Raw genomic sequence first — 24,947 nt, 5'->3', positions numbered from 1 at the left:
TAGCCTCTCATGGAGGCTATTGAAGCATGGCAAAAGTTAAAAAAAAAAGTTAAAAAAAATGTGAAAAAAATAAAAAAAACATAAAAGTTTAAATCACCCCCCTTTCGCCCCAATCAAAATAAATCAATAAAAAAAATATCAAATCTACGCATATTTGGTATCGCCGCGCTCAGAATCGCCCGATCTATCAAATAAAAAAAAGTATTAACCTGATCGCTAAACAGCGTAGCGGGAAAAAAACTCGAAACGCCAGAATTACGTTTTTTTGGTCGCCGCGACATTGCATTAAAATGCAATAACGGGCGATCAAAAGAACGTATCTGCACTGAAATGCTATCATTAAAAACGTCATCTCGGCACGCAAAAAATAAGCCCTCAACCGACCCCAGATGATGAAAAATGGAGACGCTACGAGTATCGGAAAATGGCGCAATTTTTTTTTTTTTTAGCAAAGTTTGGAATTTTTTTTCACCACTTAGATAAAAAATAACCTAGTCATGTTTGGTGTCTATGAACTCGTAATGACCTGGAGAATCATAATGGCAGGTCATTTTTAGCATTTAGTGAACCTAGCAAAAAAGCCAAACAAAAAACCAATGTGGGATTGCACTTTTTTTGCAATTTCACCGCACTTGGAATTTTTTCCCCGTTTTCTAGTACACGACATGCTAAAACCAATTATGTCGTTCAAAAGTACAACTCGTCCCGCAAAAAATAAGCCCTCACATGGCCAAATTGACGGAAAAATAAAAAAGTTATGGCTCTGGGAAGGAGGGGAGCGAAAAACGAACACGGAAAAACGAAAAATCCCCCGGTCATGAAGGGGTTAAAGGGAACCTGTCACCCCCAAAATGGAAGTTGAGCTAAGCCCACTGCCATCAGGGGTTTATCTACAGCATTCTGGAATGCTGTAGATAAGCCCCCGATGTAACCTGAAAGATGAGAAAAAGAGGCTAGATTATACTCACCTGGGCGGGCAGTCCGATCCGATGGGTGTCGCGGTCCGGGGCCTTCCATCTTCTTACGATGACGTCCTCTTCTTGTCTTCACGCTGCGGCTCTGGCGCAGGCGTACTTTGTCTGCCATGTTGAGGGCAGAGCAAAGTACTGCAGTGCGCAGGCGCCGGGAAAGGTCAGAGAGGCCCAGCGCCTGCGCACTGCAGAACTTTGCTCTGCCCTCAACAGGGCAGACAAAGTACGCCTGCATCGGAGCCGCAGAGTGAAGACAAGAAGAGGACGTCACCCTATGAAGATGGGAGGCCCCGGACTGGATCGCGACACCCATCGGACCGGACCGCAGCGGGAACGCCCCTGTGTAAGTATAATCTAACCTCTTTTTCTCATCTTTCAGGATACATCGGGGGCTTATCTACAGCATTCCAGAATGCTGTAGATAAGCCCCAGATGCCGGTGGGCTTAGCTCAACTTCCATTTTGGGGGGGCCGGTTCCCTTTAATGGTTGGTAGGGGATCAAATACTTATTTCTCACTGCAAAATGCAAATACATTTATATAATTTATACAATGTGATTTTCTGGATTTTATTTTTGATTTTCTATCTAAATGTTAAAATGAACCTACCCTTAAAATTATAGACTGTTCATGTCTTCGTCAGTGGGCAAACTTACAAAATCAGCAAGGGATCTAATACTTATTTCCTCCACTATATGAGGAGGAGTCAGGCAGGAATCTTTCTCATAACACCAAGTGCACACAGAGTGTTTTTTGAAATGGTGAAGAATGACAAGCTTTCTAGTGGAGACAGCTTTAGGAAACACTGCTTCTTTGGTAGAGTTTTTAGTTTACTTCTTTGTATTTGACTATTTTGGAAGTGTTTTTTTTTCTTGTAGCATTTTTAGCAGCCTTTTGACTAAAGAGAACCTAGTTTGAAGTGGTTCCTGATGGAATCTGCTCCAAAAAAGTGATGTACTGTCCTTTTTCTACATCAGACATTTAGCAAAACATGAAGCGGGAAAAAAACATTCAACAGACTGAACATTTAAAGGCAAGGTAGTTTTAGAATACAAATTAATAGACAGAGTCTTTCAAGCGTTTGAATGATTTTTATCCCTCCCTCCTCCATTTTTTTTTCTTTTTAAGCAAATCTGCTTTAAAAAAAAATAAAAAAAATAAAAGCTCATCAAAAGACAGTGCATAGGGCAATTAGCATCTTTCATGAGGTTATTGTCTTCTTTTAAACATGTTGACCTGATGCACCAAAGCGATAAGATGCTTGTTTGATGATCGGCAGTTGTTTAACAGGCTGTTTACACAGGTTGACCTCCTTACTGAAGGATCTGTAATAGATGGTTTATTGATCGCGATTAGCGAGTATACTTGTTGTTTGAGTTTTCGAGTGGTCTCCAAGTATTTTGGCGTGCTCGGAGATTAGTTTATGTCCACGCAGCTGCATGATTTGTGGCTGTTAGGCTACGTTCACATTTGCGTTGTGCGATGTTGCGTCGGAGACGCAACGCACAACGCAAACAAAAACGCAACAAAACGCACGCTATAACGCAGCGTTTTGCGACGCATGCGTCCTTTTTTGCCGAATTTTGGACGCAAAAAAAATGCAACTTGCTGCGTCCTCTGCGCCCTACGCTTGCGGCAAAAAAAAACGCATGCGTCGCAAAACGCAGCACAACGCATGTCCATGCGCCCCCCATGTTGAATATAGGGGCGCATGACGCATGCGTCGCCGCGGTTGCGCCCGACGCAACGCAAATGTGAACGTAGCCTTAGACAGCTTGAAGACATGTAGGGGTTGCCTGTTTGTTAGGGAATCCCCACATGTATTCAAGCTATCTAGCAGATGCAAATCATGCAACTACGTTGACATAAACTAAATCTCTGAGCACGCTGAAATACTTGGAGACCACCCAGCATGCTCGGGAAATCCTGAGTAACAAGTTTACTCACTCATCACTATTTATTTTTGCATAGGCTGCCATTGTTCTCGGCAGCACAGGCAATCTTTACACAGAATGATGAGCTGCCAAGAACAATGATATTTGTGCAGCCCAATAGATAATTTCATCCAATAAGTGAGTATTTTGCCCACTGTCGAGTCAGTTTTACACTATAAGATTATCTAGAAATTGGCTTTTGTGCAGTGTAAATGGTTCTTAAGTTTATATAGGATGTACCTAATGAACTTGTATCTTATTTCAACCTTAAAACCATGATGTGATAATTTGAGAAAAGATACTAAGAAACTGGATAACCATACTGAGTACTAGTCGTCTGGAGTTTTACCTTGCAGTCATCCACAGTAACCTCTGGCTGATATTGGCCTCCTGCCTCAAATATCTGTCCATTCCAGGCCTTGAATCGCACAGCATTCTGGGAGAGTTTGTCTGTTGAGGTACCCCAAACAGGGGCATTCAGGCAGTGGACAGTTATATGCTGTATGGCTTCTGAACTCAAGAGGTGGAGAAAATTCATCTGAACTCGGCCAGTTTCAAACACCAACTGCAAGAAAAAGGACAGAGGCTTTAGACAGCTCAATAAGATAAAAGATTAAAAATATGTCTTTACACTTTATAGGCACAGAATTAAAGGGGAACTCCGGTAGATAGGTGATCACTTTTAGATTGGTGGGGGTCTGACTGATGGGACCCCCACCAATAGACAGGACAGGACACATTTATCCCAGTTAGAATAGAGAGGCAGTATGCATGCTCATCTGTTGTCCCATTCATTTCCCATGAGACAGCCAGAGAAAGCAGAGTACAGCGCTCCGATACTGCAATAAAGAATAAATGGCGCAGCGGCCGAACATGCGCTTTAGAAAGGATAAAAGTGCCCTTTTCTGCTGATCAGTGATGGTTCCCCTCCCATCTAAATATTATTTATTCCAAGGAGTAGTGATGAGCGAGTATACTCGGTACTCGAGATTTCCTGAGCACGCTCGGGTGTCCTCCGAATATTTGTAAGTACTCGGACATTTAGTTTTCAGCTGAATGATTTACATCTGTTAGCCAGCATAAGTACATGTGGGGGTTGCCTGGTTGCTAGGGAATCCCCACATGTAATCAAGCTGGCTAACAGATGTAAATCATTCAGCTGCGGTGCTGAAAACTAAATCTCCGAGTACTTACAAATACTCGGAGGACATCCGAGCGTGCTAGGGAAATCTCGAGTACCGAGTATACTTGCTCATCACTACCAAGGATATTTGACAACTTCTTCCAAATGGCTTATCCCTTTAATGATGTTTATTATATCTATGCAGGGGATTTGGAGCTCTTATTGCACTATAGATATAATTAGAAATCAGCACAGAAGCTTGGATCTAAAACAAAATGATGATAAAAAGATGGAGATTAATTTTAAGGTGAGATAAATCCATACAAATGTACAACATTTATTTTCATCAGAAGATCCTTCAAGACAGTGTAGATAATGGTTGGGCAGGATTCACATCTGTTTTTTTTTCTTATGAGCAAAAATATGGTTTCAGTGTGGTGAAACAGATTTGTACCTGTTTTTGGTTTGTGTCCATTTTTTACCATCTGCGTGTTGTCTCTTTTACTTTTATGTAAAACAAAAAAAGCAAACAAAACAGAGAGGCTTCTCAAGCTTCTCCTAGCAACTCAGATGACAGTTTTTCTTTCCAGAACCTTTCATGTGATTTGGCAAAATAAGACATGTCTTAGTTGTTTATATGTGGACCATTCATCCACAAAAAACTCCCAAAACCAAGGGCCATAGCATAATGTCAGTATGCTGACAGCTCAGGTATGTAAAAACCGGACATGTGAATGAGGCCTTCTGTCAGAAAGAGCTCACAGATTTCACCATTAATTCATTCTGCAGACAGATGAGGCCCCTGTGCAAGAGAAGTATATGGGCTCTTGTCAATCCAACTTTGGAGGTGAAAGTGTGCCCAATTACCTTTTGAGCCCCTGAGCGGCTGCAAGATATGTCTGTCACTGGTATACAGAGGTTGTGAAAGCCAAACTTTCCTAAATGATTTTTAGCCATGAAAATGTGTGTTTACAGAGAATCTGTCACCAGGTCTTTGCTGCCATTGCTAAAAACAATATAAAGTAGGAACAGACCTTAATTCCAGGGCTTTGTTACTCACCAGGCTCTTGAAAAGTGTTTTATCAAAAACTACAGCATCTGCTGCAGCTTTGCTAGTTTTCTCAGTGATGAGCTGGTGCTCTGATGCCCTTGATATTCATGAGCTCTAGCTATCTGTGCCCCACACCATAAAATGACAGCTTTCTTTGTATGCACAATGTAGATATTAAGCTGTCAATCAAGAGCAGGTTGTGGGGTTAGACAGCTCATCATTGAGAGTAATAGCAGAGCTGCTGCAGATAAAACCGTTCTATTGCTAACACTACAGCAAGAAGCCCAGTTAAGTGACCAGGTGCAGGAACTGGAGTCTAGGCCCTTATTTTATGCTGACCTCACTTTGGAAAGCATAAACCTGGTGACATTCTCGAAGCAAAAGAAAATGGCCTGACCGTGTCCATATGCTTTAGGTTCTATACTTATCTACCATAGATTTACCTTGGATGCAGTGACAGGCCTGAGACACGTCTGACCGCCTTGTGTAAAATTGCAGGTGACTTCAATGGTATCAGAAGAGCAGCCAACATTGGGATCAATCCAATAAGTGCCTGCAAAATAATTCCAAGTTCCTGAGGGGGTGTTTGGGTCCCTATAGAGAGGTAAAAGTAAAGGGGATGATCTGCTTACCATCTCCCATCTTCTGTTGGCAATTCATCAGATCTCTACAGATTCGGGCAGGGTTGTCTTTAGTGCCCAGCGGGTTTTTTATACTTTGGATGAGGCTACTGAGGTAGTGTAGGGTCTTGAAAATTTCTCCTCCATGGTCCACAAACACAAAGTCAGTATTCCTATAGGACTGCACATACGAAACATTTTTTAAAAAAGAAGGTTTTTGCTGAAAGTTGTAGCTCAGTTTACTCTTAGATCAGATTAAGGACAGAACTAGTGTTATAAACTCCACTATATAGGTATTATTGCTCAAGGAAATTGCACCCTAAAGACCTTGTATCGTTTTCTTCTGTCAAGTTATAAAAAAAACAAAAACGTTCTTCACCCCGTGAAGTACACACTAAGGAAATCACTTCCATTACAGCGGTCGTGGCGGGGCAATGATCATTTCCAGACATCTGAATAGAAGATTAGTCTGCATCAATATTGCTTGAAAAGGATGAATTTCATATTCAGGATTCTGGGGTGTAGTCGCCATACTAACCACAGTAATAACCCCTTAGAGACCGGGACAAATTTTAAAATCTGACCAGTGTCAATTTATGTGGAAATAACTCTGGAACGCTTCAACAGATCTCATTCAGTCATTGTGAGATTTGTTTTTTCGTGACAAATTGCACTTTATGTTAATTGTAAATTTATGTTAATATTTTCTGTATTTATTTATAAAAACATCAGAAATTTGTAAATAAATTCTAAAAATTGGCAATTTTCAAACATTGAACTATTACACCTAAAATACATATAGTCACTTAATAACATTTACCTCATGTCTGCTTTACATCAGTACCGATGTTAGAAGGTTTAAAATTGTAGCATCAATTTTTCGTGTTTTCAAGGAAATGTATAAAAATTTATTTTTAGGGACCTATTCAGTTTTGAAGTGACTTTGGCGGACCTATATGTCACAAATCCCCAAAAGTTATTCCAATTTAAAAACTTCACCCCTCAACGTATTCAAAACTGCCGCCAGGTAGTTTATTAACCCTTCAGTTGCTTTTCATGAATTAATATAAAGTGCATGACAGTAAATCAAAATTTTATTTTTGCCACCTAAATATTGCTAACTTTTGAACAGGCCACTATAGTCGGCATACTCTAGGGCCATTATTTGGCCTTGAATTGCCATGGCAAACATCAGGACCACACAATCATGTTCTGAGAATGCTGATGGGCTTAAAGAGGGAGCCCCCACACTATGTTAAACATCTAGATGCTGTAGTCACTAATGACAGCAGCGTCTAAGGGGTTAAAAAACGATGGTTGGTGCGAATACCAATCAAGGCGGATGCAGCAAGGTGTCAGCTATAGTGAATAGCTGAGAACTACTGAATTTTCACCCATCGGGTGATGCTATTGTCTGATTTGTGAGGCCAGTAAAAAGACGTACTGGTGGTCACTAGAGAAACTGATAGGACTGTTGACATCGTGTCAGGTGAGGAAGTCATGAAATGTTTTTATTTTATTAAAATTCCTTCCTAATGTCCCTAGTCTGTTGCAGGCTTACCTGCCGAACCGGTATCACTCCCCCAATCAGTCCGCTGTGTCTCCCAGCTGTCACATTACAAACATTGACTTTTGCAGCCAATCAGTGGCCACTGATCTGTGCAGCCTTCTCTATTCTGTCAGAGCATAAGTCCACTCCAATAGTACAGAGAAGGCATTGCATATATCACGTGACCTTCGGAGAGATCGTTGGAACTGCACCAGTCCAGGTGTGTAGTATGCAGTTTTTCCTTTTTTGTGTGGTAGCTATAAAGGGGTTTTCTAGTGTTAAACAACCCCTTTAATGATATCTAATGTGATTCACAGTTTGACTCCTCAATACAACTATACTGGACCACACAACCAAACTCTTTTAAAGGGGTCTTCCACTCTAGACAATCCCTACTTATTAGGGAAGGGTCGCTTTACAAGGCGACTCTGCTCACCCAGAAATCAGCGTTTCGATCTACAGTCTTCGTGGATTTGAAGGAAGGAATAGTGCTGTATTCAACATTGCTCTTTCTAACAAAATGGTGGAAACCAACAAAAATGGATCCCATAGCTAAATAGTCTGTCATAATGATTTGCAAGGTTGTCCCCCATATATTGAGGACAGTAGGTCACATAGACTCTCCCTATTGAAATGAATAGGAGTTATGGAAAATGCCAAATGAAACCACCATACAGGCTCCATTCATTTAAAAGAAATATGTGCATTTACACGAACTGTCACCTTCATAGGCAGGACAAGATCCAGCCCAACATTGAAAGGTGGAGAAACCACTTTTTAACATTTTAATTATTTTGTCAGCCAGCAAATAAGAAATGTGTAAGTACCGGTCCACTGGAGTCCATAAGGGCTTGGTAAGATTCACTAAAGTCTTCTGTCCTCTGGAAGAAGAAAAAAGGAAAACCTTACAAAACTAATATAATACCCCACTGATGATGCCACCTCGCAGCCCAAGAAGAAATATGGAGAAGTGGATGTGATGTAGGTGGTCCTCATGTAAGACCTTCTTAACTAGAATGGAAAGCTGCAGCACTAAGATGCCTAGTCATGGAGATATTGGCGCTCTTCCTGATGGACTGCCTTACTAATGTTGGGGGGTACTATGACGGGGTATCTGACGGGGTACTATGACGGGGTATCTGACAATGTACGACAATGTCCTTCACCAAAGTTTACATGTGTATGAGTGTGTACACGTATAGGGCAGGGCTGTCTTTAGTGCCCGGCGGGTTTTATATCCTTTGGATGAGGCTACTGAGGTAGTGTAGTTTCTTGAAAATTTCTCCTCCATGGTCCACAAATAAAAAGTCGGTATTCCTATAGGACAGCACACACACACAAAAAAAAAAAAAAACCCTGAAGGTTTTTCCTGAAGGTTGTAGCTCAGTTTACTCTTAGATCAGATTAAAGACAGAACTAGTTTTATAAACTCCACTATATAGATATTACCGCTCAAGGAAAAGGAAGAAAAGAGTACTTGGCCGCCAGCAATTATTACCATTAATATAGAGATGTCAAAAATAGGGATTTTTGTGTACTCACCGTAAAATCCTTTTCTATGAGCCACTCATTGGGGGACACAGGACCGTGAGTGTATGCTGCTGCCACTAGGAAGCTGACACTAAGTAAATACAAAAAGGGTTAGCTCCTCCTCTGCAGTACACACCGCCCACTGGCTCCGGATAATACCAAATATAGTTTGAAGCAAAGCAGTAGGAGATTAACAAGATTTAACCATAGGAACAGCATGTCAGAGACTAAAACACTTATCATAGGCAACAAGCCAAAACAGGGGTGGGTGCTGTGTCCCCCAATGAGTGGCTCGGAGAAAAGGATTTTACGGTGAGTACACAAAAATCCCTATTTCTCCATCGCCACATTGGGGGACACAGGACCGTGGGACGTCCAAAAGCAGTCCCTGGGCGAGAAATAACAACCCAACAGTGTAAACTTATGGCACCTGCTGTCTACAGGTGCGCTACCGCTGCCTGCAGAATACGCCTACCCCGGCTTGCATCTGAAGAGTATGGATATTGTAATGCTTTGAAAAGGTGTGCAGGCTAGACCAGGTCGCAGCTTTGCAAACCTGCTCTGCAGACGCTTGATTCCGAATGGCCCAGGAAGCACCCACCGAACGACCGGAGTGTGCCCTGAGACCCGCAGGGATAGGCTTGATTCTGACGCGGTAAGCCTCTTGAATAGTCGACCGAATCCATCTGGTGATTGTCGACTTAGAAGCGGCCAGTCCCTTCCGGTGTCCCGCCGGAAGCACGAACAGAGCATCCGTCTGTCGAAAAGGTGCCGTTCTAGACACGTACTTCCTGAGAGCTCTGACAAGATCCAGGGAGTGAAGAGCCTTCTCCACGCGGTGCATTGGAGCAGGACAAAATGACGGAAGTACAATATCCTTGTTGAGGTGAAAGGAAGACATTACCTTTGGGAGGAAAGTAGGGGACGGTCTGAGGACCACCTTGTCCCGGTGGAACGTAAGGAACGGCGTCCGACAGGAAAGAGCAGCCAACTCCGAGACTTCTGATTGAGGTAATAGCGACGAGAAAGGCCACCTTCCATGAGAGGAGAGGTAGAGAGATGTCCTGCAATGGCTCGAAGGGAGATTCCTGCAGGACTCCTAGGACTAGATTAAGGTCCCAAGCCTCTAGAGGCGCTTTGTAGGGAGGCACCACGTGAGAGACTCCCTGAAAGAATGTTCTGACCGGAGGTTTGGAAGCAATTTTTCATTGAAAAAGGACTGACAAGGCCGAGACCTGCCCTTTAAGGGAACTCGGCGAAAGCCCATTGTCCAGACCGGATTGGAGGAAATCCAGGATGGTAGGGATGTTGAAAACTATCAGAGGGCGACCTCTGCTTCTGCACCAATCAAAGAAGATCCTCCAGGTCTGATGATAGATGCGCGATGACACCGGCTTTCGGGCATTGATCAAGGTGGAAACTACCTTACGGGAAAAACCTGCTTGAGTCAGAACCCAGGATTCAACGGCCAAACCGTCAAACACAGGGCCCTTGAGTTCTGGTGGTAGATCGGGCCCTGAGAAAGTAGATCTGGACGATCTGGTAGGCGCCAAGGAACGTCTGCCAAGAGTTGGACCAGCTCTGTATACCACGCCCGACGAGGCCAATCCGGGGCGATGAGAATTACCAGGACACCCTCTGCCCTGATCTTCCTGATGACTCTGGGAAGCAGGGGGGGAAACAGGTAAGGAAGGCGAAACTGAATCCAAGGAAGGACTAGACTCGTGATGAGTCCAGGTTCCCTGCGCAGTGTGAGGGCCAGGACCTTGTTGAAGAGCCAGGACCTTGTCCCGAGGAAGAAGCACCAACCCTTGTAGATTGTAAGCTTGCAAGCAGGGACCTCACTCCTAATGTCAAGGTTTAAATTGTCTTAACTCGTACCGAATTTATTGTTTGTACATGTCCCCGCTTAATTGTAAAGTGCTGCGGAATATGTTGGCGCTATATAAATAAAAATTATTATTATTATAAGCTTAGGGATGTGTCCAGGGTCATGCCCAGGAAGGAGATCCGTTGAGCTGGAACAGGAGATTACTTTTTTAAATTGATCAACCAGCCCAGCCGAGAAAGAGTATCTAAGGAAATGCGGATGCACTCCTCGCAGGCTCGGAAAGATGGGCCTTTGACCAGTAGGTCGTCTAGGTAGGGAAGCAAGACTAGACCCCGAGAATGCACAATGGCCATGACCGCCGCCATGACCTTTGTGAAAACTCTGGGGGCGGTGGCGAGGCCGAAAGGCAAGGCCGTGAACTGAAAATGTTCCTGTCCGATGGCGAAGCGAAGAAACCTTTGCTGAGGTGGGAAGATTGGGATGTGGAGGTACGCATCCCGGATGTGGATGGATGCCAAGAATTTGCCTTGTTCAATCGAGGCAATGACGGAACGGAGGGATTCCATCCTGAAATGACGGACTTTGACAAATCTGTTCAAGAGCTTTAGGTCCAGGATGGGCCTGACTGTTCCATCCTTTTTGGGGACCATAAACAGATTTGAATAAAAACTACAGAACCTTTCATCCTCTAGGACAGGGACAATCACTCCGTCTTGGCGGAGCGACTCTATGGCCTGGGAAAAAGCCGGAGCGCGCATTCCCGCTTCGGGAGGGTGGGAAGCGAAAAAAACGATTTTGTAACCGGAGGACACCAGATCCCTGACCCACTCGTCGTGAGCGACTGCGAGCCAGGCATGACGAAACAAAAGAAGGCGTCTGCCTACTTTGTCGGTGTCGTCCGGATGAGTTTGCGAGTCATTTAGAAGAAGATGGTTGGGGTCTAGATCCCCTGGACCTAGACTGTGTGGAGCGGCCCCTCCAGGAATGGTTGGGCCTGTATAAAGTCTGAGGGCTTTTTTCTCTGCCGGCGCCCGAACCAGGGGAACTGGCCGAGGAATGCCATTCGCAAGTTCCATGAAAGGGCTGAAAACGAGCCTGCGGCTGTCGTCGGAATGGTTGTCTGAATCTCTGCTGGGGGAGGGAAGTACTTTTTCCCCCTGTAGCGTCTGAAATGAGCTTGTCCAGCTTTTCACCAAATAGACGGCCACTGAGATATGGCAGAGATGTGAGGGACTTTTTAGATGCGGAGTCCTCTCGCCAGTTCCTCAAGCATAGCGCTCTCCTAATCGCCACAGCGTTTGAAGCCGTAAGTGCAGAGCAGTTTGCTGCATCCAGGGAAGCGTTTACTAAGTAATCGCCAGCCAAGGAAATTTGATTTGCTAGCTCCGCTATGTCAGAAGGAAGGTCACTGTTCTGTAAGGCCTTATGCAGAGAGTCTGCCCAACAAGTCACGGCTTTGGCTACCCAGGTAGCCGCAAAGGAGGGAAAGAGTGCCGAGCCTGAAGCCGCAAAGGCTGAACGGGCGAGACTGTCAACTAGGCGATCTGTGGGATCTTTGATAGAAGATCCGTCCGGCACGGATAGAAGGGTTTTAGAGGACAAACGTGAAACAGGAGGATCCACAGGAGGGGATCTTGTCCATTGTTTGCCGAGATCAGGAGAAAAAGGATATTTGGACTCCAGAGATCTCAGGCCTTGAAAGCGTTTGTCTGGACGCTCCCTATGTCGCTGGACTATGTCCTGGAACTCCTGGTGATTGGCAAACACCCTATGAGTACATTTGGTCCTTTTGAAGGACACCGAATTATCCGTACTGGAGGTCGCCAGTTCCTCATCAACCTGAAGGGACTGGTTGACGGCCTCAATGAGACTATCTATAGAGCTCTGAAAACCTGGCAACTCCAGATCAAGAGGCCCATAAGACTCAGGTTCAGAATCTTGGTCAGAAGAGGTGCCTGGGGAGCGAGAGCGGGAAGCAGAGCTAGCGGACGCCGAGGCACCAGAGAGCCTGGGGGACGAGCTACGGACGCGCTTCCTAGATGGCCGCCTGTGCTTAGAATGAGAGCGGCCCCTGAAGGCTGAAAATTACGCAGCCGTAGGGGAAGTTTCCCGAATAGGCAGATTAGTGGTCCTGCTCCTGGTTGGATCCTGGAGGGACTCGATAGCTTTGGTCAAAGAAGCCATAGATTGTGAAAGTGACAAAGCCCACTCAGGGGGACTGGTCACCGCGGGCTAATTTGTGGCGGGGGGGCTCCTGAGCGCATTTAGGGTCACAAGCATTACAGAGTGGAGCAGTATGCCTGCTTGGTTGCGCAGCCTGACAGGAGGTGCAAGAAGTGAAGAACACCGTATGTGTTTTTGCAGACTTTTTGGAGGGTTTAGGCACAGACATGTTGTATTGCTAACCTCCATGCAGGGCTGATGTGGGGCACTTATGTGCAGCTAAAAAAGATGTGTGCAGGAGGAGGAGGGCCTTTGTTAGTGTGCAGCACACCTACCCAGGTCCTGTGTCCTGTCACAGCACTGTGACCGGGAGGAGAAGGAGCAGCCGGCGTCCAGGTTTCCTCGCATCAAAGATGGCTGCCGAGAGTATGGGGGGCACTTCTCACAGTGTGCGAGAAGCGCTAAACCGGTGGGCAGGGCCTCACGCGTGAAGCGTGCTGCGGGCGTAGACGCGGCCTAGCTGGAGCCGAAGCCGGGGACTAAATTAGCGGTGCCCAGCCGCAAGATGCGCTCGGAAGCCCCCCTGCCAGACTCAGGTGAGGTATGAGGGGAGGTGCAGTCAACCTCGATCCGCCGTCCTCTTGATGAGGAGGTGGAGAGGGACTGGGGAGCTCCATGCAGCACCGCTGTTCTTCAGTGGTGGTGCAGAGGGAGGGCGGCCGGACTGTGCTCATGGAAGGTGGCATCTGTGTATCCTAAGGGTTCGCTCCCCTAGGATTTCACAGGGCTAGTTCACGGCCGAATATCCCACGTCGCAGGAGAGGGTACGGGAAGTAAACTCACCGTGCTCGCCTGTTGATGTTTTGGGGGAGATCGGCCCCCTTAAAAGGCTCCGTCGCCCCATCATCCTCTTGCGCAAAGTTAAAAATCAAAATAAAATCAAAAATAAAATTAAAAAATAAGAACGTCTGGAGAAAAACAGACACAGTGTGCCTCCTACGGACACTAAGGCCTCTTTCACACTTCCGTTTTTTGCAATCCGTCGTTTTGGGCAAAAAAACGGATCCTGCAAATGTGCTCGCAGGATGCGTTTTTTGCCCATAAACTTGTATTAGCTACGGATTGCCACACGTCGCGTCCGTCATGCGACGGATCCGTCGTGTTTTGGCGGACCGTCGTCACAAAAAAAGTTCAATGCAACGTTTTTTTATGTCGCGTCTGCCATTTTCGACCGCGCATGTGCGACCAAAACTCCGCCCCCTCCTCCCCAGACTGCAGAATGGGCAGTGGATGCGTCGAAAAACTGCATCCGCTGCCCACATCGTGCAAAACTTTCACAACGTCCATCGGCCCGACGCATTGCGATGGACCCGTACCGACGGAAGTGTGAAAGAGGCCCTAAGCAAGAACTGGTATTATCTGGAGCCGGTGGGCGGCGTATACTGCAGAGGAGGAGCTAACCTTTTTGTATTTTACTTAGTGTCAGCCTCCTAGTGGCAGCAGCATACACCCACGGTCCTGTGTCCCCCAATGTGGCGATGGAGAAATGAATAATAGAGGCCATTACTAGAGATGAGCAGACACTTGGATGTTCGTGTTCGGCCGAACAGTTACAAAAAGTTCAGATTCGGGTACCAGAACAGTACCCGGACCTGAACCCGAACCCCATTCACTTTAATGGGGGGCCCGAACAACCAGTGTTTGCTGTGCTGTAATGTGCATGACAGCGTGGCAAACACCACTTCTGATCGGCGGTGAAATCCTCCCCGCCAGTCAGAGAGCCGCTGTTCCCACACTGTCATTAAACAGTGGGAGCGCTCAGCTGTGATCGGAGGTATAAATTTACCTACGGTCACTGGTGTCAGCTGATAGGACAACTGCTCCCATCATCCAACACCTGCTGCTAATAACAGCGAGAGCAGGAGCAGCGGTTGGGAGTATTCATTAGCGGCTCATGAGCTGTAAAGAAATAATAATTTTAAAAAAACGGCGTGAGTTCCCCTGTATTTTTGTTAACCAGCCAGGCAAAAGTCACAGCTGGGGGCTGCAACCCTCAGCTGTCAGCTTCAGCAAGGCTAGTTATCATGAATAGAGAGGTCCCGACGCCGTATTTTTCAATTATTTAAATAAATAAAGATAAAAACGCGTGGGGTCCCCCCCATTTTTTGACAACCAACCTTGCTAAAGCAGACAGCTGGGGGCTAACATTCTCAGGCTGGTAAATAATTAAAAATTACCGCTTCTTGATAACTAGCCTTGCTGAAGCTGACAACTGAGGGTTGCAGCCCCCAGCTGTGACTTTTGCCTGGCTGGTTATCAAGAATAGGGGGAACCCACGCCACGTTTTTTAAAATTATTTATTTACAGCCAGGAGCGGCTGATGAATACTCCCATCTGCAGCAGGTTTCGGATGATGGGAGCAGTTGTCCCATCAGCTTAGTAACCAGAGGTAAACTTTATACCTCCGATCATAGCTGAGCGCTCTCGCTGTCTTTTGGCAGCGTGGGAACTGCGGCTCTCTGACCGGCGGGGATGATTTCACTGCCGATCAGAAGCGGTGTTTGCCATGCTGTCATGCACATGACAGCGTGACAAACACCCGGTGTTCGGGCAGCCGAACCCGAACAGTAAGGGTATGTGCACACGTTGCGGATTCTCTGCGGCTCCGCATCGTTTTTCCGGTGCAGAAACGCTGCAGATCCGCAATTGATTTACAGTACAATGTAAATCAATGAGAAAAAAAATGTTGTGCACACTTTGCGGAAACTCTGCTGCGGAAACGCTGCGGGTTAAAAGAAGTAGCATGTCACTTCTTTTTTGCGAATCTGCAGTGTTTTTGTACCCATTCCATTATAGAAAACCGCAGGGGTAAAAAACGCAGCAAATCCGCAAGAAAACAGCAGCAAAACCGCACAAAAAATGATGCGGAACCGCACAAAAAATGCAACAAATCCGCAGGTGCATTTTCTGCCAGGAGAGGCAGAATCCGCACCAGAAATTCCTAAGGCTAATCCGCAACGTGTGCACATAGCCCTACATGGACTTCCTGGTGAAGTCTGTGTTCGGTGTCTTTGCCCGAACTGTAGGTGTTCGGTATGAACGCAAAACTTTACTGTTCAGGTTCACCCATCTATAGTCATTAACAATGTACCTACTACAACCCCCTCTATCTCCTGGGTTAGACTACATTACACATGTCTTTAATGATTCAATTTGTTACTTAAAGGGAATATATCACCAGGTTTTTGTAACTTCATCTAAGAGCAGCATAAAGTAGAAAAAGAGACCATGATTCCAGCGATATGTCACTTAGTTTACTGGGTGCAGCAGTTGTGACAAAATCCTAGTTCTTAGAAAGCTGTAGTGTGGGTTGGGGCAGCTTTCTCCGCTCTGCTTCATGATATAGCTTATGTACATCGTCTATTGATTATGAGCTGCTTAGCACAGGAGGGTGCGTTGTAGGATGACTTGACACAAGGCAGCCATTCCCAGCAGTGATAATGCCCTAGTGACAAAACGGCACACCCTGATGAGTGACATCACTGAATTCAGTGTTTTAACCCTTCTACCTCATGATGTCCTCAGATTACATAGCAAAAACCTGCTGACAGATTCCCTTCAAAATTTAACAACCAAAATGTCCAGACACAATTGTGATTGTGGCCTTACTGTGCTTTTCCAAATTACATTACTTACATATGAGTCCAAGAAAACAGGTGTTCCCTGAAAGAGAAGGAAATATATTATTGTTTATATCTATCTACCATCTCCAGGCATCACATTAGCCCATCTTCCCATAGGGTATTCTAGAGCACTAGTATAATTCATTGGGAATCGCAGATCATTGATCAGCATGAAAATCTATAATGATTCCAAGTCCTGAAGAAGATTTAACAATCCAAACTACATACATTGGATCTCATAGACCTGATGAGGATGGTGTGTTTACTGTGAAGATCAATGTCTGAATAGATCTATAATCCTTTGTAAAATGTTCCCAGTCTAATATTAAAAAAGAGCATTTTAGGAGTCCAGCAGTAGCTGGGAACTGGCTCTAGTCCTAGCTGGACTATACAGCCATGAGAGTGTCACAGATGTCTGTGTGTACAGCACACTGGTTGGGCTCTAGTCTGTGTCTTCACTGCAATTCTTTGATGTTAAGTCTGAGGCCTCATTCACCTGGACTGCACTAATAAACATTATTAACCGCTTGTACTTTTGAACCTCAATTACAGGTAACATTGTCCAGTCATATAATTTGTTCTAGGAATGTAATCTGCCCACAATCTTCCCAGTGACTTATCTAAGCCTGGAAGTGATGTGTATGCAGACTGAATTAAGGTACCGTCACACTAAACGATATCGCTAGCGATCCGTGACGGTGCAGCGTCCTGGCTAGCGATATCGTTCAGTTTGACACATAGCAGCGATCAGAATCCTGCTGTGATGTCGTTGGTCGCTGCAGAAAGTCCAGAACTTTATTTGGTCGCTGGACTCCCTGCAGACATCGCTGAATCGGCGTGTGTGTGACACCGATTCAGCGATGTCTTCACTGGTAACCAGGGTAAACATCGGGTCACTAAGCGCAAGGCTGCACTTAGTAACCCGATGTTTACCCTGGTTACCAGCGTAAAAGTAAAAAAAAAAAAAAAAACACTTCATACTTACCTTCCGCTGTCTGTCCCTCGGCGCTCTGCTTCTCTGCCCTGTGTAAGCACAGCGGCCGGAAAGCAGAGCGGTGACAGCTCTCCAGCGACCAAACAGCGACGCTGCAGCGATCCGGATCGTTGTTGGTATCGCTGCAGCGTCGCTCAGTGTGACGGTACCTTTAGACTTTGTGTCTTCTTTATGTATTCTTACTTCTCTCCACAGATTTCACATTTTTCAAATGTGGGACATTTATTACAGAGCACAGGTATTGTGCATGCATGACAATCGCTCCATTCACTTCTATGGACCTGTCCCTTAGAAGCCAATGTAGCAATAGTCACACATGCACATTGCTTCACTCTCCAAACAATCTTCTAGAAACATTGTGGTATAGTCAGACAAGGCTATCCAAGGTTCAATCAAATACACCAATACATAGTCAGGATAAATACATAGATGGTTGTGGGGACCCTAAAATGTCCCTGTCCATCACCCTACCTGACAGTGGAGGTTGACACCCTAGTATGTGTGATATAGCTCCCCCGCGATGTCCCTGGACACTCTACTAATCCCTATACTACAAAAAGGGGGTAAAGCACAGACAAAAAAGCAAAAAAAGGTGTGTATATATACAAAATAGTGGAATAAAGGTACATACATACAAAATAAGTTCAATTAATATTCTCATCTATTGGAGATAGATGTATGGCCTTAAATTTGTTTTATAATTATAGTAACAGGCATATACAACAGCTCTGACCATTCAATATATTGGCCCATTACGGTATTTCAATAAACCTATTTCTAGTTGGTGCTGGATAATGCATGACTGGCTCTTCATATGTTTATATGTTGGTATTTTGAAAATGGTGTATATAATTATATGCTGCCGCTAGCAAAACATAGGCCTTTGCCATTTAAAATTAGGCTTATTGTGGCGTACCAGCTAAGCCAGTGGCTGGAGAAGGACTCTATTTTGTGACATTATGTAATGTATATATGAGCATTATCCAGCACCAACTAGAAATAGGTTTATTGGTATGCCATAATGGGCCTATACATTGATTGGATGTTACATCTAGGACAGAGCTGTTGTACATGCCCGTTACTATAGTTATACTGATACACTGTCCCAAACATTTTTTAAGGCCATATATCTATCTCCAATAGATGAGAATATTAATTTAACTTATTTTGCATATATGTACCTTTTTTCACCACTATTTTGTATATATGCACTTTTTTGCTTTGTCTGTGCTTTACCCCCTTTTTGTAGTATAGGGGGTTGGTAGGGTGCCCAGGGACATCGATGTGGAGCAGAGGCGCCATACCACACATACTAGGGTGTCAATCTCCGCTGTCAGGTAGGGTGATGGACAGGGACATTTAGGGCCCCCACAACCATCTATGTATTTATCCTATGTATTGGTGTATTTAACTAACCCTGGACAGTCTTGTCTGACTATACCTCTACACTATTTTTAGAAGATTGTTTGGAGTGTTGTACTTTTAATATATCAATAAAGGTTAAATCTTAGGGGTCTACTTGCTTTTTAATATATTGAGGCCCTGTGGTCTATCATTTAATTTTGGTTGACATTGCTTCACTCTCACAGCAATCTTGTACTTTTAATGGATTTAATAGTAAAGTCCCTTTAATGGCCGGTGAGTTAGTTTTGACTTTGATTAATAATAATAATGTTCTATGACGGCGATGACGTCCCTGGTGCCAATGTAACAAAGTTTTAACCCTACCAGTTACCAAACCAAGTCTATAGAATATGTTCCTGTTCTGTCATTGAGTTTCTGCTATGTTATGTATTACTGGTATTAATCTCCTCAAACCAGAACCAACTACTATAGTGACTCTTTGGCTATGATAATTTTACCAAATGAAAGTAGGATAAAATAATAGCTCGGTGTTTCTTACCCGTGGTCCAGGCTTTCCACGTGGACCAGGAGGACCCTACAAAGAGAGAACATTTTCACAAACCACTATTATCATAGGAATGGCAAATGCTTATCGGCTCAGGGGTGTAACAATAGGAGGGTGAGAGGCAGCAACTACATCTAGGCCAGGGTAAGTCATGGTACTATAAATGCCACTGGGGAGCTGAGGCCCAGGAGCCCACATTACGCTTCTACATGAGCTGTGTGTATGGAGTCTCATTCAGCTATGAAAATCATTGCATCTGACCTTACCCGAGGCCCTGGTAGTCCCTAGAAAATAAAATAAAGAAAATGTTAGTAAACTGCATGTGAAAACCAGGCAAATGTGGGACAAGATTAGTGATGAGCCAGTGTACTCGTTACTCGAGATTTCCTGCGCATGCTCGGGTGATCTCCGAGTATTTGGATGTGCTCGGAGATTTAGTTTCTGTCGCCGTAGTCGTTTGCAGCTGCTAGCCAGCCTGAGTACATGTGGGGGTTGCCTGTTTGTTAGGGAATCCCCACATGCAGTGGCGTAACTACAAAGTTATGGGCCCCGATGTGAACTTTCAAATGGGCCCCCCCCCAATGCCAAAATATTTTCCACCCAAATTCACATTTTCCCTATTCATTTTGCACACTATAGCTTTGTTGCAATGTTGTATAATCTGACCTTAGTGGCATAACTATCCGGTGCCCCATCCTGGTATATATTTGTCTCCCGTACTGCCGTTTTTCTGTAATACATTAACACAGTCTTATAATGAGTAGGGCAAAAATGTCTGCTCACGAAATCTATATGGACATCCTCAATTTAGCGTATAGATGCAAAGCATAAAAGATTAAAAAATAAATCTTTATTATTATTTAAAAAATAAAAGGTTATAAAATTATATTTAATCAAGCTTCAGGAACAAGAAAAGAGTACCAACAATCATGTGCACATAGAGTACTCAATAAACTCAAGTGAGATAGAAAAAACCTTCATTAAAAATAATAAGCTATATATTATATGGCAATAATTACCGATAATACCAATTCATAAATAAAGCTCTCATCCCGACAGCTCAATGGAAGAAGCATTTTATGAAACGGTGCTGTTGGGGCGAGAGCACGTGGCAGCTGGAACGCTTGCACCCAGCACTTTATAGGTACTCTTTTCTATGTACCTTTACTTATTTAACTTGTTTTTGATGTATATTGGCTCGCACAGGACTCTGGCAAAACTCTTCATTATAAGATATACACTGGCCTGTTTTGTTTAGACATTTGTCACTTGATTTGATTATATCAACTTGGGATGTTACCAATTCACGATGAATGTTTACATTATGCACGTTACACTTTTTATTTATGAATTGGTATTAATTATTGTCATCTAATATATAACTTATCATTTTTAAAGAAGTCTTTTTCTATCTCACTTGAATTTATTGAGTAATCTCTGTACACATGATTGTTGGTACTTAACTTGTGATTCCATGCTCCCATACACTTTTCTAGTTCCTGAAGCTTGATAAAATATCATTTTATAACCTTTGATTTCTTAAATAATAATGAAGATTCATTTTTTAATCTTTTATGATTTGCAAGTTATCGTCTTACCTCTATATTGGGCGCTCCCTCAAAACACATTGTTCAGAGCGGCTTATGTTCCCTAATCAGTTATTTTGTTTGTGTGTAGCCCATTCACTATCTCCATCTACCCCCCACTCCCTGAAGATGGTTGGACCATCATTTTAAATACATCATTGTAAATGCACACCTGTACTTTGTATCTCCCCCACCTCGCTGTAGATTGTAAGCTCTCACGAGCAGGGTCGTCTTGTGTTGCTTTAATTATTGTATTGTTAACATTGTTACTTATGACTGTTGTGTTAGAAGCTGTTAAACTGTAAAGCGCTGCAGAATATGTTGGCGCTATATAAATAAAGATTATTATTATACGCTAAACTGAGGATGTGCATATAGATTTCGCTGTTCTGTAATGTTTAAAATAAACCATAATATAATGCACCCCATAGTTTTTCATATAGTATAATGTATACCCCATAGTCCGATACAGTATAATGCACCACCCCACAGAGTACAATGCAGCCACCCCAAAAAAGTATAATGCAGCCCCGCCATAGAATATAATGCAGTCCCCCTCATAGTATAATGTAGCCACTCCATACATGAGCAGTGAAAAATACATGGGCAAATGGTGACTAGGGGGCAGGGGAGAAGGACACAAGGGGGCTAGGAGAGACAGGCACAAGGGTGACACGGGGGCTAGGCACATAAGGGGACACACTGGGGCTAGGAGGCAGGGGAGGAGGGCACAAGGGGACACACGGGGACTAGTGGGCAAGGGGACTAGTGAGCAAGGGAGACTGACAAGGGGACACAAGGGGACAAGGAACACAAGCACAAGGGGACACACAGGGAAAAGGGAAACAGGCACAAGGGGACACAGGGACTAGTGAGCAAGGGACAAGGGGATGCACGGGGACAAGGGACACAAGCACAAGGGAGACAGGCACAAGGGGACTCATGGGGACTAGGAGGAAGGGGAGAAGGGCACAAGGGGACACACGGGGCAAGGCAGACAGGCACAAGGGGACTACAAGGGCAGAGTAGATAGGGACGCATGGGGAGACGGGGCTGCAAGAGGACAGGGGAAGACTGGGGGGAGACTTGGGAACAGGGAAGAAGGGGGCACAGGGATTACGAGGACAGGGTAGATGGGGGACACACGGTGAGAAAGGGGAAGAGAGACAGGGGGAACAATGGAATGCAGGGTAGACTTGAGAGCAGGGCAGATGGGTCACATGGGGACAAGGAATACATGGGGGGGATGCAGGAGGACTCAGGGCATGGGAGATGGGGAGCAGGGACAAGGTGCACACGAGAGCACAATGACCTAAACCTGGGGCCCTATGAGGACATGGGGCACGGGAGAGCAGGGAGGAAACGGGGCTGGTGTCACAGGGGGCTGGCAACACACGGGTAGCAGACACACCTCACTGCAGCTGGTCCCGTACACCTCCATGTTCATCCCCAGATCCTCCAGATGGCTGAGTTGCTGCGGCATCCCCCTCCTGGGCGGCTCGGTCCACGCACCACCCGCCAGCTCTGGAGCCGCCTGTTCCCGGTCCCAGAAGCCGCCACAGGCTCCGCCAATATGGTGGTTGCCATCACCTGTGCATATGCTGCACTGCCTGGGCCCGGAACACACCCGGTGCACAATGAAGTGATGTCATCGCGCACCTGCAGTGTCAGAGGCAGAGGGGAATGATGGGAGAGGGAGCGTCAGCTGACGCTCTCTCCTCCATCATTGCTTTGAACTGTACCGGCATGTACGCCGATATAGTTCAATGCGGTGGCGGGCCCCCTCACCCATGGGCCCATAGTGGCTGCGTGATGTGCCGCTATTAACGGCATGCCACTGGCTGGGGGAGCAGGGGCCTTAGGCAGCTACCTGCCGCTAATGCTGGCCCTGCGTGCATCTGACCCACTGGGCCCCTGACCCGCCGGGCCCGGTCGCAGTGGCGACCACTGCGACTGTGGTAGTTACGCCCGTGCCCACATGTATTCAAGCTGTCTAGCAGCCGCAAATCATGCAGCTATGGAGACAGAAACTAAAATCTCCCAGCACATCTAAATACTCTGAGATCACCCGAGCATGCTCGGGAAATCTTGAGTAACGAGTATACTCGCTCATCACTAGACAACAAGCACCTGATGTTTAGGACCACAAATAAAATGCACTCACTGTATCCCCTTGTGTTCCTTTGTCTCCTGTTGGGCCCTATAATAAAGAATAAGAGATGAGTGAATGGTGGGAGGACGTGGTATCCGTCATTTTCAGGTGATCCAGACACCTGCTATAGTCATCAGGGCTCTGTACTCCATGGGTTTCTGCCAGAACTGGTGATAATGGAGTGTGTGCAGGATGATTACTGCTAGTGAGAGATACAATACACACAAAATGCTCTCACCAGGCACAACGTAAGAGTAGACAAGAGCATAGAGTTGTCTATTCGTGTGGATTATTATGTTATTTTTTTTCAAGGCAAGAATTTTCCAGCTGAAAGTGGACAACCTAATGTATACAGAGTTGCAGACATAGAAAACAAATCACAAACCGGTTTTATTGTACAGGCTGGATTTCTAGGTTAATATGCGTGGTGACATTACAAATGGGACAGACGCGGTATTTACCAGGTCATATGATTAAAGTTTTATGTGTGCCTCTAGCTAAAGGAATTAAGGCCAAAGTGACTGACACATTTACAAAACTCCATTCACAGGGGCAGAAAAAATAAATTGGTCTATTCCAGTGGGTGTGTGTCTATTAGTGATGAGGGAACGTACTCGGATAAATTGCTATCTGAGCATGCTCGGGTGCTAACCGAGTGACTTCGGAGTGCTTGAATATGTTCAAGTCCTCGCAGCTGCATGTATTGCGGTTGCTTGACAGCCAGAACACATGCAGGGATTACCTAACAAACAGGCAATCCCTGCATGTGCTTTGGCTGTCGAACAGCCGCAAGACATGCAGCTGTGGGGAATCGAACATATTTTTCGAGCACGTAGAAGACAGTTGGTTAGCACATAAGCGTGCTCGGATAACAACTTATCCATGCACGTTTGCTCATATCTGTTGCCTTAGCAGACTTTAAGAACTACAGTGAAATCCCACTTAGAAAAGGGACATTTTGAAGGGACATGTACATTATTACTGCAATTGTGTTGTCCGCTCTAGTGAGAATGTAGCCTAAGGCCTTTCTCGCATAATTTGTGCCAAGTTTTATATCTGTGAGACAAATTTATGGGTTTTCTTTAATATCATCCATTTTGCCTCCATTTTTCTTATCTGTTTTTAAAGACTTCATGAAGCAGGTCGACTGTCTAAACGTTTTCTCTGATCCATTGTAAGAGGCAAAGGGTACATAAAACTGATGAAACCCTGTAGTACAAAGTATGAGTTTTATAGGGATCCCTAAACGGATGAGAACAGTACGTACTCAGAGTCTCACCGACCGGAAAAACTAATCAGTTTTTAAAATTGATGTGTATATGGATCAATAAAACTGGTTGGGTCCGTGTACTGTCCAAACATATAAAAAATAAGGACAGCACACGGACTTGTGAATGGAGCCTTAGAGTGGCCTTCTATAGTTTGTATTTTTCATGGGAGTCTTGGTTTTTTCATCTGATGTAGAATTGTCACAGTCTGGGCAGAAACAAGGACACTTAACCTTGACCAAAAATCAACTTACTGGGTTCCCAGGAGGCCCAACAATGCCAAGTGGTCCGATTACTCCTTCATTTCCCTGGAAACAAAATATAACAGAAATGTGAGTTAGATTGGAGCTGTCCAAAAAAAAAAAAAAGAAGAAGATATGCTTCAGATCCTCAGGTAATCTTGAGTTCCATAAATCCAGACTCCATCCGCAGCCGAATGGACTATAGGTCAATCTCTAGAGAGTAAAAAAAATCCTCTGCTACTGTAACCTGCTGCAGATTTTACCAGCAAAAATCCACAGGTAAAATGCTCACCATTTGTGACTCTTATGGATTTAACATATACAAATATAAAATTAGCCCCT

At 44.8% G+C, this 24,947-nt stretch overlaps 1 protein-coding gene across 1 annotated transcript in view; it reads right to left on the bottom strand.

Annotated features, from left to right (window-relative positions):
* Window positions 1-24,947, bottom strand: part of COL27A1 (collagen type XXVII alpha 1 chain) — a 407,011-nt gene that overhangs the window by 13,070 nt on the left and 368,994 nt on the right. Inside the window, exons 52-60 of the mRNA XM_069748227.1 lie at window positions 24,618-24,671; window positions 23,108-23,143; window positions 19,624-19,641; window positions 19,352-19,387; window positions 16,468-16,494; window positions 8,075-8,128; window positions 5,711-5,879; window positions 5,522-5,631; window positions 3,254-3,469 (exon numbers count right to left, since the gene is read on the bottom strand). Of these exons, the coding sequence (XP_069604328.1) occupies window positions 3,254-3,469; window positions 5,522-5,631; window positions 5,711-5,879; window positions 8,075-8,128; window positions 16,468-16,494; window positions 19,352-19,387; window positions 19,624-19,641; window positions 23,108-23,143; window positions 24,618-24,671 (720 nt within the window). The remainder of the gene's footprint in view (window positions 1-3,253; window positions 3,470-5,521; window positions 5,632-5,710; window positions 5,880-8,074; window positions 8,129-16,467; window positions 16,495-19,351; window positions 19,388-19,623; window positions 19,642-23,107; window positions 23,144-24,617; window positions 24,672-24,947) is intronic.

The sequence above is a fragment of the Ranitomeya imitator genome, chromosome 2 (assembly GCF_032444005.1).
Source record: "Ranitomeya imitator isolate aRanImi1 chromosome 2, aRanImi1.pri, whole genome shotgun sequence".
Lineage (NCBI taxonomy): Eukaryota > Metazoa > Chordata > Amphibia > Anura > Dendrobatidae > Ranitomeya > Ranitomeya imitator.
The sequence above is the reverse complement of the archived record's forward strand: the minus strand, read 5'-3'. Positions and strand labels throughout refer to the sequence as shown.